General features: G+C 38.7%; 2 protein-coding genes across 8 annotated transcripts in view; both read right to left on the bottom strand.

Annotated features, from left to right (window-relative positions):
- Positions 1–1278, bottom strand: part of LOC139473548 (cyclin-dependent kinase 8-like) — a 32600-nt gene extending 31322 nt beyond the window's left edge. For 6 of the 7 annotated variants that reach the window (XM_071256192.1, XM_071256195.1, XM_071256196.1 and 3 more), the window contains exon 1: positions 1104–1278. In XM_071256192.1, the coding sequence (XP_071112293.1) occupies positions 1104–1234 (131 nt within the window). In that variant the 5' untranslated portion in view covers positions 1235–1278. Of the gene's footprint in view, positions 1–1094 lie in introns of all 7 variants that reach the window. The other variant, XM_071256193.1, reaches the window with a different exon arrangement.
- Positions 1279–7167: 5889 nt separating this feature from the next.
- Positions 7168–10408, bottom strand: LOC139474508 (NADH dehydrogenase [ubiquinone] 1 beta subcomplex subunit 4-like). Its single transcript, XM_071257560.1, has 3 exons — positions 10234–10408; positions 9065–9208; positions 7168–7372 (listed from the first exon to the last, which is right to left on the bottom strand). The coding sequence occupies exons 1-3, from the start codon at positions 10396–10398 to the stop codon at positions 7301–7303; spliced, it is 381 nt and encodes a 126-aa protein (XP_071113661.1). The 5' UTR covers positions 10399–10408; the 3' UTR covers positions 7168–7300.
- Between the last annotated feature and the right edge of the window lie 4738 nt (positions 10409–15146).

The raw sequence follows: 15146 nt of genomic DNA, 5'->3' as shown, positions 1-15146 counted from the left end.
ACACCAGTCAGTTACATAATGCTATATTACATAAATTAACAATCAAGCCTCGGTCAGGTAAACCTGCAGTTGACAGGATGGAAACAGGACAATCCGAACACACGGAGGTTCATAACCACCGAAAAAGGCTAGCCTGTACTTAAACTACCTGTACAACCCGTACCTGATTTGGAGTATTCATTTTTTATTTGTCTGTGTACACCTGTTTGGATGATCTGTACACAAATATGGAGGCCCATACACAAATGTGGGTGGACCCACACCCATTTATTTTCATACTTGTTGCATTTGTAACGAGTTGATATGAAAGCAAGATGTCAAATATCATTTCCAGGTCATTGCTACCTGGATACAGATAAAACTAGAAGCGAAATAACGTTTAAGATCATATAACTTTCAATGTGTACGAAAATGCTTTTAAGGTACTTGTCATACAGTTGATTAGGCACAGGTGGGTATGAGCATGAATTATCCAACATTTGTGTACAAGTCCGCCAAACTATACAAGGTACAGATCTCCGTGGGAACGGATTGTCCAGTTTCCAACAGGATGAGCAATGACACATTTCAGGGTGTGATGACACCAAGCAGTCAGTCAGCCAAACATGATCATCCAGAACTCATTGGGATTAGTAGGCTAGATGTGTAGCTCTTGCTATGCACAGTATGGGTAATCATGGCAATGTGGGATTATTCTGCTTTAGAACATGTTAGAATCCAGAGGATGTAGCATGTGAAAATATCCCCTCAACTCATTCATGATAATCTAGAAATCACCACATAAATTACAATTTGTTAATAAGCAAACTTTGGAGAAGAGTAGGTGAGGAAGATTTCTAGTCATCAAGTCAAGTTGCAAAGAAACAGCCTGACCTCTTTCTACAAAGTACAATCACATATTCGTAAATTCCACACATCTTTAGATATAAGTATCTCTTCATGTAACATCCCTACGTCCTGACTAATTCAGAAACAGTCATTGTTAGTCATGTCGCTAATCATATAGCATATCTCACTGCTACAATATATCGCCAATATGGAGTTTATTCTGGCATTGTTTAATTTGAGCACTGGAAGATTTATAAATGTCTAACCCCGCGTACCCGTCTTTCCTCTTTGCCTTGTACACATGGCCGTAAGTTCCTCTACCAACTTTGCATCCTTCGTAGTCGAACAAATCTTCTACTTTAGCTCGTTCATTGGCTGTCTTCACTTTAAAATCGTAGTCCATCATATGTCCAGCTTTTCCATTGATACAAGCCGCGGTTCCTGTCAGCAAGATTCTGCAAACTCTGGACAGGGTTATGCGATAAATATCTCCGCCCGCTTGGTCCCGATTTCCAAATTATTTAGGTAAGTATGATACAGTTTGTTCGTAGATCTACATCGATATACAAGATCTTTCGTATATTATTGACATAATTTGATATCTTGAAGTGTTTGTGTCAGAAAATATGACGAATAAGGTGACAACAACACTGTGTGGAGTTCTTGTTAATCCTTTCGTCAATGTATTACCTCCCTTGTCATATAATATTTCAAGCTCCTTCCCAGCGCGTGACACCTTCGTCACACTCTTGGTAACATCGTATAGAGAGCTCCGCGAACGGGTTATCGCTGTGAGGAGCTTGATAATATTTTACAAGCGCTTTATCATGAAACGTGTTAAAAATGGACAGTTATTTTTTTGTATAACCATTTTCCGGGGGACACTACTCACTGGCTTGTCTGGTCCAGACTCGATTATTTACAGACCGCCATGATATAGCTGGAATATTGCTGAGTGCGGCGTTAAACAACAAACATCAAACCTATTAATAATAAATGAGACTCGTGAAGGTCTTCAGCAACCCATGCTTGCCGTAAGAGGCGACTAGATGCTTGTCGTAAGAGGCGACTAACGGGATCGGGTGGTCAGGCTCGCTGACTTTGTTCATTAATGTCATCGATCCCAATAGCTTGGATCGATGCCCATGATATCAATCACCGGATTTTCTGGTCCAGACTCGATTATTTACAGACCGCCGTCATATAATTAGAATATTTTGGATTGCCAAACCAACCAACCAATAATAAATGAATATCCATTGTGAGCAGGGGATGTATACAGAGTAAACATGTTAGATGTTGTTATTTCAGTGTGATATCTTCCAGAAGAGTTCACGTGTTGATCCATTCGTGAAGAGTAAAACTGGTGATTGAACAAGGGATCCGACATAACACCATCTGAGCTGCTTAACATATTATGCGCTTCAAACAATGGGCCAAGGGTTTAATGTGATGTACGTTGTGCTGAATTAAGATATGTGTGCGTATGGTGTTATGAACTGTTATACAATGTATATAATACAATCAATGTGACACAATACTTGAGTTTGTTTTCTTTATTTTTCTCTGTGTCAGTTATGACATTTTTTGTGTGGCCGTTTTGAGTATGGGTTGTGGACGTTTTGAGTATGGGTTGTGGCCGTTTTGACTTTTCCTGTGGCCGTTTTGATTTTATCTTTTGAGGCCATTCTGACATGAGGCCGTTTTGACCCGCTCCCGCTTTAGTTCTTTAGTTGAGAATCACGAACGTCTCAAAATATCGAGTCCACCATCCGACCGAGGGGCTCGTAAAATCTACGTGTTCCAACCATTATCGCGACCATAGTTTTGGAAGGGTGTTGATTCAAGAGATAATTGTACTGGAATGTCTTTGCATTCCAAAGCTATCTGGATGTAACTGATTTAGAAATACTTGAAATAAGGAATGCGAACTGACCCGGCTAGAACTAGTTACCTCTCTGCTATCCAATGGCTGTTTGTACTGACACCCACCTGCCTGACGCGCACCGATCCTGCCATTTTGAGAATATCATGTCTAATTATATAAGAAGCTGATTTTGGCGCTGTGTTGCTGAGATATTACCTATACGACGTTAAATATTGACTCCCACTCTCACTATGGGTTTTCGAGGATATATATGGCAGGGGCGAAACTATTATTATAGCTTACACCTAAGAATTTTTGTTTGTTTTTACACCTAAAAAAACCCCAATTTACCATCTTTGCAGTAAATTATTAATTAAATCTCCACACGGTCGAACGTGATATTTATTGTCTAACTTGAAAATCGGAATCTGTACGCACTTTTTGATTTTTATGGTAGATGGTTTATCAAGCCCTCTTAAAATTGGATTTGCTAACACTTAAAATTAGCCTAGTTGCGCCCCTGTGAAGACATGCTATGAGGTGTGTTATTTGGGCAGTACGCGTGCCGCATCTTCCTTTTGTGTCACGTGTACCGTGTTGAGGCTGACGCGCATTAATATGATGCGGTTAGTGATTAGAGAAAGAAGCTACTCAACAGGAGTTGGGAGCACGGGTGGCCCAGTCGCCTAAGGCGCCGCGATTCGCTTTGCAGAGTTGCGTCCCTTGAGCACGCCAGAAACCTATGATTGTGGGTTTCACCGAAGTGGTAAACGTCCGAGATTATTAAGCTGACACGCAGCAATATATAAGGAATAATGTTAGAAAAGCGGCGTTAAACCCAACACACACACACACACACTTAACCGAAGAAAGTACAACTTTAGGGAATACATTACTGTGACTAGATAACAATGGCACTATTTGGACACAACTTGAAGAATGTATGTGCCGACTGACTTAAATGATTGTGGTTTCGCTTAATCATGGTGGCGGTTTCAAGTTAAGAACTAGATTAGTTCCTTGATAAGGAACTAGAATATTACATAGCAAGTTGGCGTGATTGAGTTGAAGTATGTAGATCATGATGCATCTGCCGATTAACAAATAGGTTACTCAGCGAGGAAATGGGGCATTTGCATTTATTCTGCAAACTAATTTCCTCACTTGTTGGATCCTAGCGTTAAATTCGAATACCTCAATACCTTTGCAAAAATAACAGTTGTCGATGTAAAGTTCAATCTTTAACTGTATTACTGCAGCTGATTTACACTTGGTTTAATGTCACAGAACACTCCTATTATATAATATGTAATGTACTGTTCACTCAGGGATCCGGGGTAGAACAGGTCTTCAGCAACCCATGCTTGCAGTAAAAGGCGACTATGGATGTCGTAAGAGGCGACAAACGGGATAAGGTGATCAGGCTCGCCAACTTGGTTGATGCATGTCATCGTATCTCAGTTTGTTTGTTTGTGGTTAACGCCACACTCAGCAATATTCCAGCTATATGAGGGCAGTCTTTTAAATAATCGAGTCTGGACCAGACAATCCAGTGATTGATATCATGACCATCGATCCAGGCAATTGGGATCGATGACATGCTTCAAACAAGTCAGCGAGCCTGACCACCCAATTCCATTAGGTTAGTCGCCACTTACGACAAGCATGGGCTGCTGAAGACAAATTACTGGATGAAAACAATAGGCTAAAATATAACTATTTGTGAAAGGTGAACTACGAACCTAGAGGGTATGCTTTAATCGCGCAGCGCAGCGAGAATAGCGCGGAACATAAGTCAAACCAGTCGAGATTATAGTCCATAATAAGCACCTTTATTAATCCGCAAAGAAAAAGCCGAATCATATTTCAGTACTTTCCAAGTTGTTGTTTCCCTGAAGTCGTGACAGAATTATTTTGAATATGAAGACCCACTTTGTGATTTGGCAATTGGCGTTTAGTTATTTAAATCGTGTTGAAAATAAATCACAGAAATTAAAATGAGTTTGCCATTGTGATGCTTTACGTTTTTTCTTTAATCCGATCACCTGTAATATACTTTTTGCACCCATGCTTTTCGAATGGGTAAAATTTTAAAGGACGCTTCAAAAAGTACAAGCGTGTGTGCGTGTGTGTGTTATAACATTGGTTTCTATAACTATAAAAGTAAATCAATGATCTGAATCGAAGGTTCGGAACTCAAATGCAGTTCATTATCCTAGATGATCCTCAAAATAGTTTCTTTCTTACAATTCGCAAACAACAGGACAACGGGTTTAGATTTACACCTGCATACTTGGTCACACTTTCCTATACTCGTTATATTTTGCTATTTCTGCCAAGAATGTCAAGAATGAATACAGATAAGATATACAAGTTCTGGTTCTTGGCGACCGTCTGTAGGTGATTTGAAAACCATAGTGTGTGAGTGACTTTGGTTTAACGCCACTTTTAACAGTAGTTACAGTGTCAGCTTTATGTGGGATTAAAACATATGACACAAGATAGTGACTGATTGAGTGTGGTTTTACGCTGCTCTTAGCAATATTCCAGGAATATCACTGCGGGGGCAAGGCCGTAGTTAACTAGTTTTGACAGGGGGCAAGTATTTGTACAAGTATCATTTCACCTCAACAAACAAACATATTATGAAAACAAAACAAGTAATTATGTTTTCACAACAATGACTTCCTGAAACATTTATCATTTTCAAGGAACATGGGGTATTAGGCTGACACAGTCATTGGGGTATACATGATGCTGTTGACATTGATATCTATAGAGTGGTAACGTTATTCATATTTCTTCATAATCAATCTTTTCAAAATAATAGTGAGTGAGTATGCTTTTCACCGCTTTTAGCAATATTCCAGCAATATCACGGCAGGGGACACCAGAAATGGGTTTCACACATTGTACCCATGTCGGGAATCAAACCGGGTCTTCAGCGTGACGACCGCTGACCGCCCCCTACACAAAAAAAGGAACCTGACTTGGCCGAAAGAGCCTTATCATGAGAGGGGTGAGGTCTATGATAGAAATTGGCACTATATATACAAGTACTACAGTAATGACCTTGCCAAACTGCCCAATAGTCAAGGCAATATGCCATTTTGAAGGCTTCTGCAATGTATGTTATCATTATAAGATTATAAGGACTAGTGGACCAAATTTGTTCGGGCGTTGCCACACCACACCATCACTGAGCAACCACCATATCGGCTGTGCTAGCGCTGTTATGGCACATGGTGTCATTGATTCGTGATAATGGTGCCAAAGAAACTCATTATCATTATCATCTTCACCGCTAACACTGTGATCAAATTAAATATTTTATTTCCCTTGCAATATTGATTTTTTAAAAAAAGCTTAATTTATAAACAAAAAGAAGTGCTCCAAATCAGCTCACAAATGATAATTATCAGGTGAAGCTTAAGCATTTTCAACAGAAGAATGTCTTTCAATTTTCACTAAAACTAGTTGACACATTTCAGAAAGTTTCAGCTCTCTGGGCCTTAGCTGCATTTTCGGAGCAATTTTAGAGTTTCAAAGTCAAATCTATTTTGAGTAGGCATTCAATAATTAGGCTTTACTGATCACATCATCTCTTATTTTTCTTAATTTGAAAAGTTTAATGTGATGAATGCATTTAAATTTAGTTCCTAAGATTCAGCACTCAGGGCCTTATGGTTTATAAGAGTTTGATTTATCACAAATTTTGTTTTTCTTTGATATTTGATTTCACTGGTGTGAACAAAAGTAAATACCATTTTGCAACTACAATCTGTAGGAATGCTTTAATGGATTTGTAATCCTTTTCAAAAAAATTTAAAATGAACAAATCTTATCCCCATTATGGTGCTAGACATCTAGTGTCTAAAATTCAGATAAATTCAAATCGGACTGGCAAGTCTATAATAAATAGCCAGTCCCTTCAAAATGTTGACAGTCCAGACAAAGCTCCTTAGAGCAATTGAACCAACTTGCAATGCAATATTCAATAACCAAGACATGGAATACACTCTTCAAAATTCAAGCCAAAGTTTTTCTTCTTATGCGATGTGATGGATGCAGATACATATTTAGCCAATTGGCAATGAGTTCATTAGACAAAGTTGAAAACCCTCTGAGTGCCATTCTCTAAATGCCACTCACCAAATAAGTTCACATCCTTTATTTGGCTGACTAAATCTAAAAGAAATTAATATCAGCCAGACCATAGTATCTTCATGTTTAAAAAGCTGACAATCCATGACAAAAATCAGCCCTTATCAGCACTGCAGGAGGGTATATTAATCACCGACACATTCCGCTAGTTACATTTTTAGATCCTTCCATCGAGGCGTAAGCTGAAAGACAGATGAAATGCAGGCCAATGGCGGCAAGCATGTCATGTAATAAGCTAACTTGGATGCTTGGTCCAGATGGGAAAAAACACAGATGATATATGAGGACAACAAGCTCCATATGTCACACAACATATTTATTCCTGAATTTACACACACTATGGCAACATTATCCAGGATAATGACTTGTCTTCGACCATTGAGGGATCCAAGGTGAATAACGTTCTCAATCTGTTCCCCATTATTTATCTAGATAGTGTCATTAATACATGAACTTCCATGTTCTGTCCTTGTAGCTGATCTCACCAGCGCGATACTTCTTCTCTCTCTCCCTCTGAAACAATGGAAACAGCAACATGAAACACATACAACACAGTGACATTAGGATATAGCTAGGACTACAAGCTAAGGGACTGACCATTTGATATTCAGAGAGGGAGGGAGGGAGAGGTAAAAAAAGAAAGGAAAATGTCCATGAAAGTTCTTGAAATAACTGGCAGCCACCAAAAAATGTGGAGTTTTTCTTTAAAATATATTCAGGTCCATAGTTTTAATTTAAAATATCTCAGGTTTTGCCGCTGTAACGAAAAACTATCTAATCTCCAGACAAAATCCCAGCCCCCACCCCTCCCCCCGTCTGACACCCACACCCAGATGAATTTAATTTCTTATTTTCTAAAGTTGAGGGGGGCTTAAACAACATTGTATTTTAACACTGCATTCAATACAATGATATAAAATAAGCATAAGGCAACATTAGTCATGTTTGTTATAACTATAATAACAGGACTGTGGACAATTTTAATCCCAATTTGGGAATTTGTTCTGATATCTGCAGCACACTTGGTGCCAAATATCGGCTGATGAGCCTGCAGATACATCCCTGGTGTCAGTACATTAACACGGTAACAACTATTATACTCATGGTGGTATAACAGTAATCACTGGTTCGAGATGTTATGTGTGTAAACACATGATACAAACCTTGTTTATCTGGACACCTGAATTTTCCAATATTGTCCAGAGAAACAAGGTACTGGATATCTAAATCCCTTAACTGACCAGAGTTACCTGCCCTACCCAAAATTTAACAAGCTATGAAAAAACCTTTTGTTCCTAATGCAAAACCCCACCCCATAGTCAAATGACTGGTAATAGGCAATGGGCAAACAGGAGGCTGTAGGTAATTAGCACAAAGAGGTAATAGCAATGGACAAATGGAAACTAGCTGATTAACTAGCACAGACAATAATCAAAGCAGATAGGTTCCTTCGTCACGGTTCATGGCTTGCTGGTGCCTCCTGATGTCAATGGCTTCTTGTAGTTTTCAGCGACAATTAACTGTTGGCTTCCCTTGTTGGTTTTTATGTTTATTTCCACCAGACGACATATTATCCCCTTGTTAAGTTTCCACATTTGTTATCTTTACCTTAACATATGTATTGCTTTTTCTGCTTGATCTTCCGCTGTTTTATGGGAGAGCTAGTGCTGGCTATAGATACAGATAATATTTTAATATACTAGTGAGTGGTGGCACATGTATTCAGGGACTACTTAGTGGACTAAGTAAGATGAGTTCTATGGATGAACAACTTCTTTACAATTAGTGCCACGTTTCGGTGTAGATCCTTACACCTTTATCATCAACTGCTTGATAAAGGTGTTAGGATCTACACCCAAAACGTCCACTAATTGTAATAAAGAAGTTGTTCATCCATACAACTCGTCTTACTTCATCACTCCAACTTCTAAATGCCACTGAAAGAAGTTATACTTAGTGGACATCTGAGATATAACAAAAACAGTTACTTTCCATCTTCAGCAAAAAACATTAGTGACAATAACAAGTCTGTTTTGGTGAATCTAAACTTTATTTCATCACAATAGTTTATGTAAGGTATTATTGATGACACAATTTTCAAATCGACAATCGTTAATATTTCTCCTCATCAATGATAATTCCGATTATCAATCTTTTTTGCCAGCCCAAGAGAGAGCATCATCTTACATTAAGGTATACACTTACCCTTCCTGAAATAGTCAGATATGAGAAAATGGCTACTGGCAATATGACGAAAGCAAAGCCCTGCCACACAGTCTTAGGTGAAGCCTTGAAGTAATCAACCTGGGATGACCTCATCGACATGAACCGTTGTATAGCAGGATCAAACTGAAACAGAACCACAAGACACATCATTTTTATCCAGAATGACACTTTAACTTTTAGTTAAGTGATATGCTGTACAAAATATACATACTCTTATGGCCTTATCTTCCACAGAAGTGTTACATAACTCCTTTCCTACACGAGATGATGTTATCATGGTTATATTTTAACATGTTAACGTATAAATAAATGTCTGTATCGTGTATAATTCTAGTCATAGGCTACTATGCCCACGGCAGTTCTCGCAGTATATTCGCTTTTTTCAAAAATTTTGTGCACCTGAAAATTAGTAAACATGGCTGAGATATTATAACCATGATAACTGACTATTTTCATATAATCATTATGATCATAGGAGCAAGAAGAGCACAGAAGATACCAAATTTTAATATGAAAATACATAGAATCAAGTTGAAGAAATAAGTTGTTGAAACCTGGCGCGGGATTAGACTTTTATTAAGCACTGGTAAACACGCAATTTGCTGTTTTGTTTGTTGTTATTTTGAGTGAGTCTGTGCAAAGGCATTTTGGACAGCGACAAATGGGGTGTTTTCTGCCAGCAAAATATGGGTCTGTCATGGCATGTCAGCGTTTTAGCCAGATATGATGTGAAACATGTGTCAGACCATTGACAGATTGAGTATCTTGAAATCAGCTTATGAATATCTCTGAAAATGGCAATTTTCTACTTGTCGTTTTTATACCTTAACTATTGGGGCTTTTGTCGAGGACTTGAGTACTAGCACCAATTTCTATCTCTAGATGTGTGTATCCTAATGTTTTAATGTCCTAAGATTTTAAACAAATAAGGACTAGTGGACTTTTTATGTTAAGTTTCTATCATCGACATCTGATCAATTTTAGCAACATAATGACAATAAAACCGGGGAACTTTATAAACACTGTTGCTGTATTAGGAGCATTAGCCCTGTGACGCTTCACTCTCTCGCTGATAACAAATGCCGGGAATGCCGTGTTTTGAACGAAACAGTAAGACTGAGTGCTGAAGGTCATACAAAGATACAAACCATAAATCCTCCATTGTTTGCACCTTGGTGGGGGTTTGTGACTTTCTTTTGAAATTCCGCTTTTAATGCAGACCGCATCTTTGCTCTTTCTTGCACAGCTTTCAATTCATCTGCACTAACATCAAACACTTTCCAAGGATCCCACGGTCGTTTCGGTGCCGCCATGTTTGTTTGTAACCGGAAATGGAATCCGTCTTCCTTGAAATCCGGAAAACTTGCATTGGTTTATATCGGATCAATTTAATCCGGAGCGAACAACAGTGATAAACTTTGGTAAAATTATATGTTAAATATTTGTGAAATCATTAAAGTTAAAAAAAATAGCAAACACACCTTAGTGTATCTAAAACATCGGTGACATAACTATTGTGTTTATTAAGCGCACAAGGTGGTGGCTTTTATCGAGGCTAACGTACGGCGCTGTGGGCTTTCAGCTGCCGTGAGTTTCTCTCTCTCTCTCTCTCTCTCTCTCTCTCTCTCTCTCTCTCTCTCTCTCTCTCTCTCTCTCTCTCTCTCTCTCTTTCTCTCTCTCTCTCTCTCTCTCTCCCGAACGAGACTTTGCTCTTGATATCCTTAAGTGCTTAAAGTTATCTTGGGTCTGCTGTTTATTGAAAGCTATTTCCTGATTTTTTCTAGTTTTTTGGCAGTCATACTAACACGTGGAGTTTACGATGTCTTTGAGATTGTTTCAGTGGCAATGTTTATTAAGGTATTATTTCCACCACGAAGAAAGCACAGGCTATGCTTATCAAGCAATTCTTCATATCATTCTGATGAGATGAACCCCATAAGGAATTGTGACCATTTAAGTCAATGAAAATATCCAGATCCCCATTTGAAGACAGATGATGGGGGTATATATAATGATCATATAGTTATTCCATGAAATCTAAAATACCAAATCTATTGAAAATGGATATAGGGTGTCTGTATCCTTTTGCAAAACAATGACTTTTTGTTGTTGAATAGTCCAGATTCATACTTTTCTTTTTCAGCGGTGAAGATGTTGTTTGAGTTTCTGATGTTGTGTGTGAGGAAGATTTATGAGATGTGGATAAGGAAGTCAGATTATGAAGCTCCTCACAACGATAGCCCGTTCGCGGAGCTCTCTGTACTATCGCTGCCACCAGTCAAACTCGCCTCTGTGTTAGGTTGCCACAACCATGCTTGGAGTTGAACTCGCAACAGGATGACCGTTATGTTTGCAAACAAGTGACGACTGTCGTGACGCCGAATACACTTACCCTTGCTAAATTCCTTGTTTGTTTGTCAATTGGAATTTCATTAATACTATCATGTAATTGATATAGTAAGAATGTAAGGGAGAAGTTGGTTCATTTGCCGTTAATCTACAATCTCGAACCAATTCTAGTATATGATCAAACAAACAACAAGTTACAAGTGTTGGAAATCGAATAGACTCATTCCTTCTTAAAGTTGAAACGCTCAGCCTCAACTACACCCTACATACGTAATTGACTCACAACGTTGAGAGATCAACAAGACTCTTATCTCTCTCATCTATAATTCCTTTGCTGAAGTTCAGAGATTTATGTGGTTAGCAGGTAACTGGAATATTTGCAAAATATGTTGCTTCGATAAGATTTAAGAACAGCACCATATCTAATTTTCGTAACATTCTTTAAAGTTCCAGCGATACCTTTGATTGCTTTTTCTAAAAAGTAGAACAAGATTTTCATTAGATTCAGCAACGATGAACCGAAGCCAGGTTTCACGTTCCGAATAGCATGCGCATAGTCTGGTGATCATATCTTCCTCATCATCAGTGTCATCTGTATGATAACGTAAATAAATGCCTGTGGGTCTCCAGCAGTCGGTACCAAGCCAACACCGAGGGCATACTCAAGCAGAAACATAACTACCGTACCACTAGATTGGCCCATGAGACTCTAATATTGCAAATAATTCAACAGTCAAACATACATATTTGGTTTCAGAACAGTTTGAGAAGAAGAAGCAAAATTTGCAAAATAAGGACGAAATTGGTCAAATCTGTGCTAAAAAAGGATAACGCACAGGGCTTGGCATGGCCAGTCGATTGTTGGACCGGGCCCATCCTACCACCCGTCTCGGTGAATTAAGAGTCGAAGTGGTGTATTTGGCACAGGAACACTATTCCTGGAACCCATGCACTCAACCGCCAATGGGGATAAAACCCAGGTCCAACGGGATGCCAATTCGGTCGCCTTTTACGACCAGCAATGGGGTGCTGGGGACACATTCTACTCCCCACGGGGAGTGCTGTAACCGGCAAATGCAGACAAAAGCTACAGAACCCTTTCCACATTCATAAGAAATCTCTGCTAAAAGCAGAGTCGATTTACGATGGGACTATATTATGAGCATGTGGAAATGATTTCTATCAAATAGTGATGATTTCAGGTGTTCGCGAAAGCGTCAGCGTATTCTGTTCCACCTGTGGTATCCGTCACAAACACATGCTAACGCAAGTCAGTTGTTCACCCGAAAGAAACCAAGTACAAGTGAAAGAATATAGAAGTGTATCAGACATAATTTTTCGTCACTGGTGAGTCAAAATTGGAAATGTCCTCCACATGTCTACTATAAAACGCTGTGAAACCGTTACTGAGACAGTGGATGACTTTTTGACCAAGTGTCTTTTGAAATCTTCTTAGAAAAACCTCTCCGTTAAAGTACCACACACATGGCCTTGTAAAAGTCACTGAAAAAATCTCTTGAAACCCATATATGTTTTTCTTTTGCAGATAAGTCTGTATCGAGAGATAAAACAAGTCGAAAAATAACTGGGACATCAATCTGGTCCTAAGACACGTACGTGGCGAATTCTGGCATTCTTTTTGTCGCACAACGTACGATAAGAAGATTTCATAAAATGTAAGGTACAAGCCAAACCGTATAGCCTATGACATTGTCAAGAATTAACGCTCGACTCAAAATGAAATAACTGAAATCCAATTGGCATTATTATACGAGAATACATAGAATGGCTGGTGTGTCTATTTGGACCCAAAAGGATACAAAAATCTCTATTTCATACACGTTGCTGATGTGTTGTTTTTAATGAATGATTCGTTACCATGGTTACAGGTCACGTTCCGCATGTTGGCATATTGAAGTAAGCAGAACACGAAGACACAAACATTTTTGTAAACAACAACTTCTATTACTTGTATTAACGACGTTACAGGGCTACGCCTTACGCCTTCATCAGGTGCACAAAGTCAGCGTATACATTGGTATCTTTGTACCTTAATCCTACCCCGAATAAATGAGTGAATGAGTGAGTTACAATGTTACATCGCATCGGCAATATTGCAGCCATATTGCGATGAGAACTATAATCCTAATTATTATTAAATACCTGTCGACAAAAGGACAGTAAAACACCAAGGCAAGTATCTCAGTTTAGGTATAAAACAAACCAGATCGCACTTAAATAAGTTTTCAGTAGACTAGTTTGTAGAAATTAACACTGGGCTATAGACCACCAGCAACCAAAGGTAGACCACCTTATTGGCGATCATGGGGACTTACAATGCTTTTTCATATCAGCATGTAAATATATAATAACATATAATAACAATTCACATTCAAATATTCACCCAATGATGAGTCAATATGTAACCCTGAAACGTTGCAGAATTTGTTATCCATGAAAATGATGAACAGAAGTTTCACAGGTATCGTTACGTCTCTGTTGTCTGGTTTTATGTTTCATTTGCGAAAGTACACGCTCGTTTGAACAACTGGATGTACATGGTGCTTATTGATATCATTATAGCCAGATAAGTAAAACCGGATGATGATGATGATGATGATGATGATGATCCGATATCACACATGTAAAGATGTTTTCTGAGTCCTTTTCAAACTTAACGACAAGGTTCCTTCGCCAATACGCTAAGACAGTCACAATCAAGTAATCATTTAATTAAGCCTTAACTGTATATTGAAAATGGAATGGGCACTGGTGTTTTTTACTTTGATAGTAGATTTTGCGACAATATATCAGTCCAATGCCCACCGGTTTACCCAGCTCGGTCTCAGGAATACATTGATGGTGGTGTTTCTGTCAGCCAATATACAAAATCCATATTACAACTGGTCTCTTTTCACTAACCAAGGAGAACCCAGAAGAGCTATCTACGTCTTCGAGTTCTGGTACAAATTCACGTCAGGCTTCTCCTTTATCAGAACTACCAGCCAGCATGATGGAGACGAACGAACCGTGTCTCCGTTAGCAATGTCTAGTTCTCAGCATAACGAAACGGTCATTCTCTTGCACAGCTAGTCGTAATGATTAAGATGTGCAGTTTTGTTCGTGTGGGGTGTATTTGTCAAAATGAACCACCAACAGAAAGATTCACGACATTACAGATAAGGTTGAACGGACCCAGAAAACCACCCGGCCAAGACCCAGGGCACACCGACAATTCGAGGCAGGGGAGATAACCAATACACGTCACCAACATCTGATATGCTCTATCAGTTAAATCGACGCCCATAATGATAAAGATTAAGACGTGACCTTGACGCCACAAAGCTTGGAGAGGACCTTTCGTTTCATCACTACTTGGTTATGATTCATAGACACATTGTATGATGAAGTCAAAATCGTACAATGGACTTTGGAGTAGCCATAATCATTGACAGCAAGACATGAGCATTATAGACAGTATGCCTGAGTCACTTATTTTTCAGTAATCCGTGAAAATATAGAATCTACTCGCCACTCAATATTATCGTAAAAACTACATCTATATCAATGAAAATTATTAAGTATCTGAAAATACATATTTAAGTCATCACTAATAAGTCTAATATATTAATATTATGACTTAAGAGACATCAATTGTCGTTCTATTAAACGAAAACGGCCATTTTGAAATTATTTCTCCTTACACAAATCA

This window comes from Haliotis cracherodii, unplaced genomic scaffold, assembly GCF_022045235.1.
Source record: "Haliotis cracherodii isolate W230 unplaced genomic scaffold, xgHalCrac1.p SCAF_3, whole genome shotgun sequence".
In the NCBI taxonomy this organism is placed as follows: domain Eukaryota; kingdom Metazoa; phylum Mollusca; class Gastropoda; order Lepetellida; family Haliotidae; genus Haliotis; species Haliotis cracherodii.
This window is presented reverse-complemented; position numbering and strand designations above follow the sequence as displayed.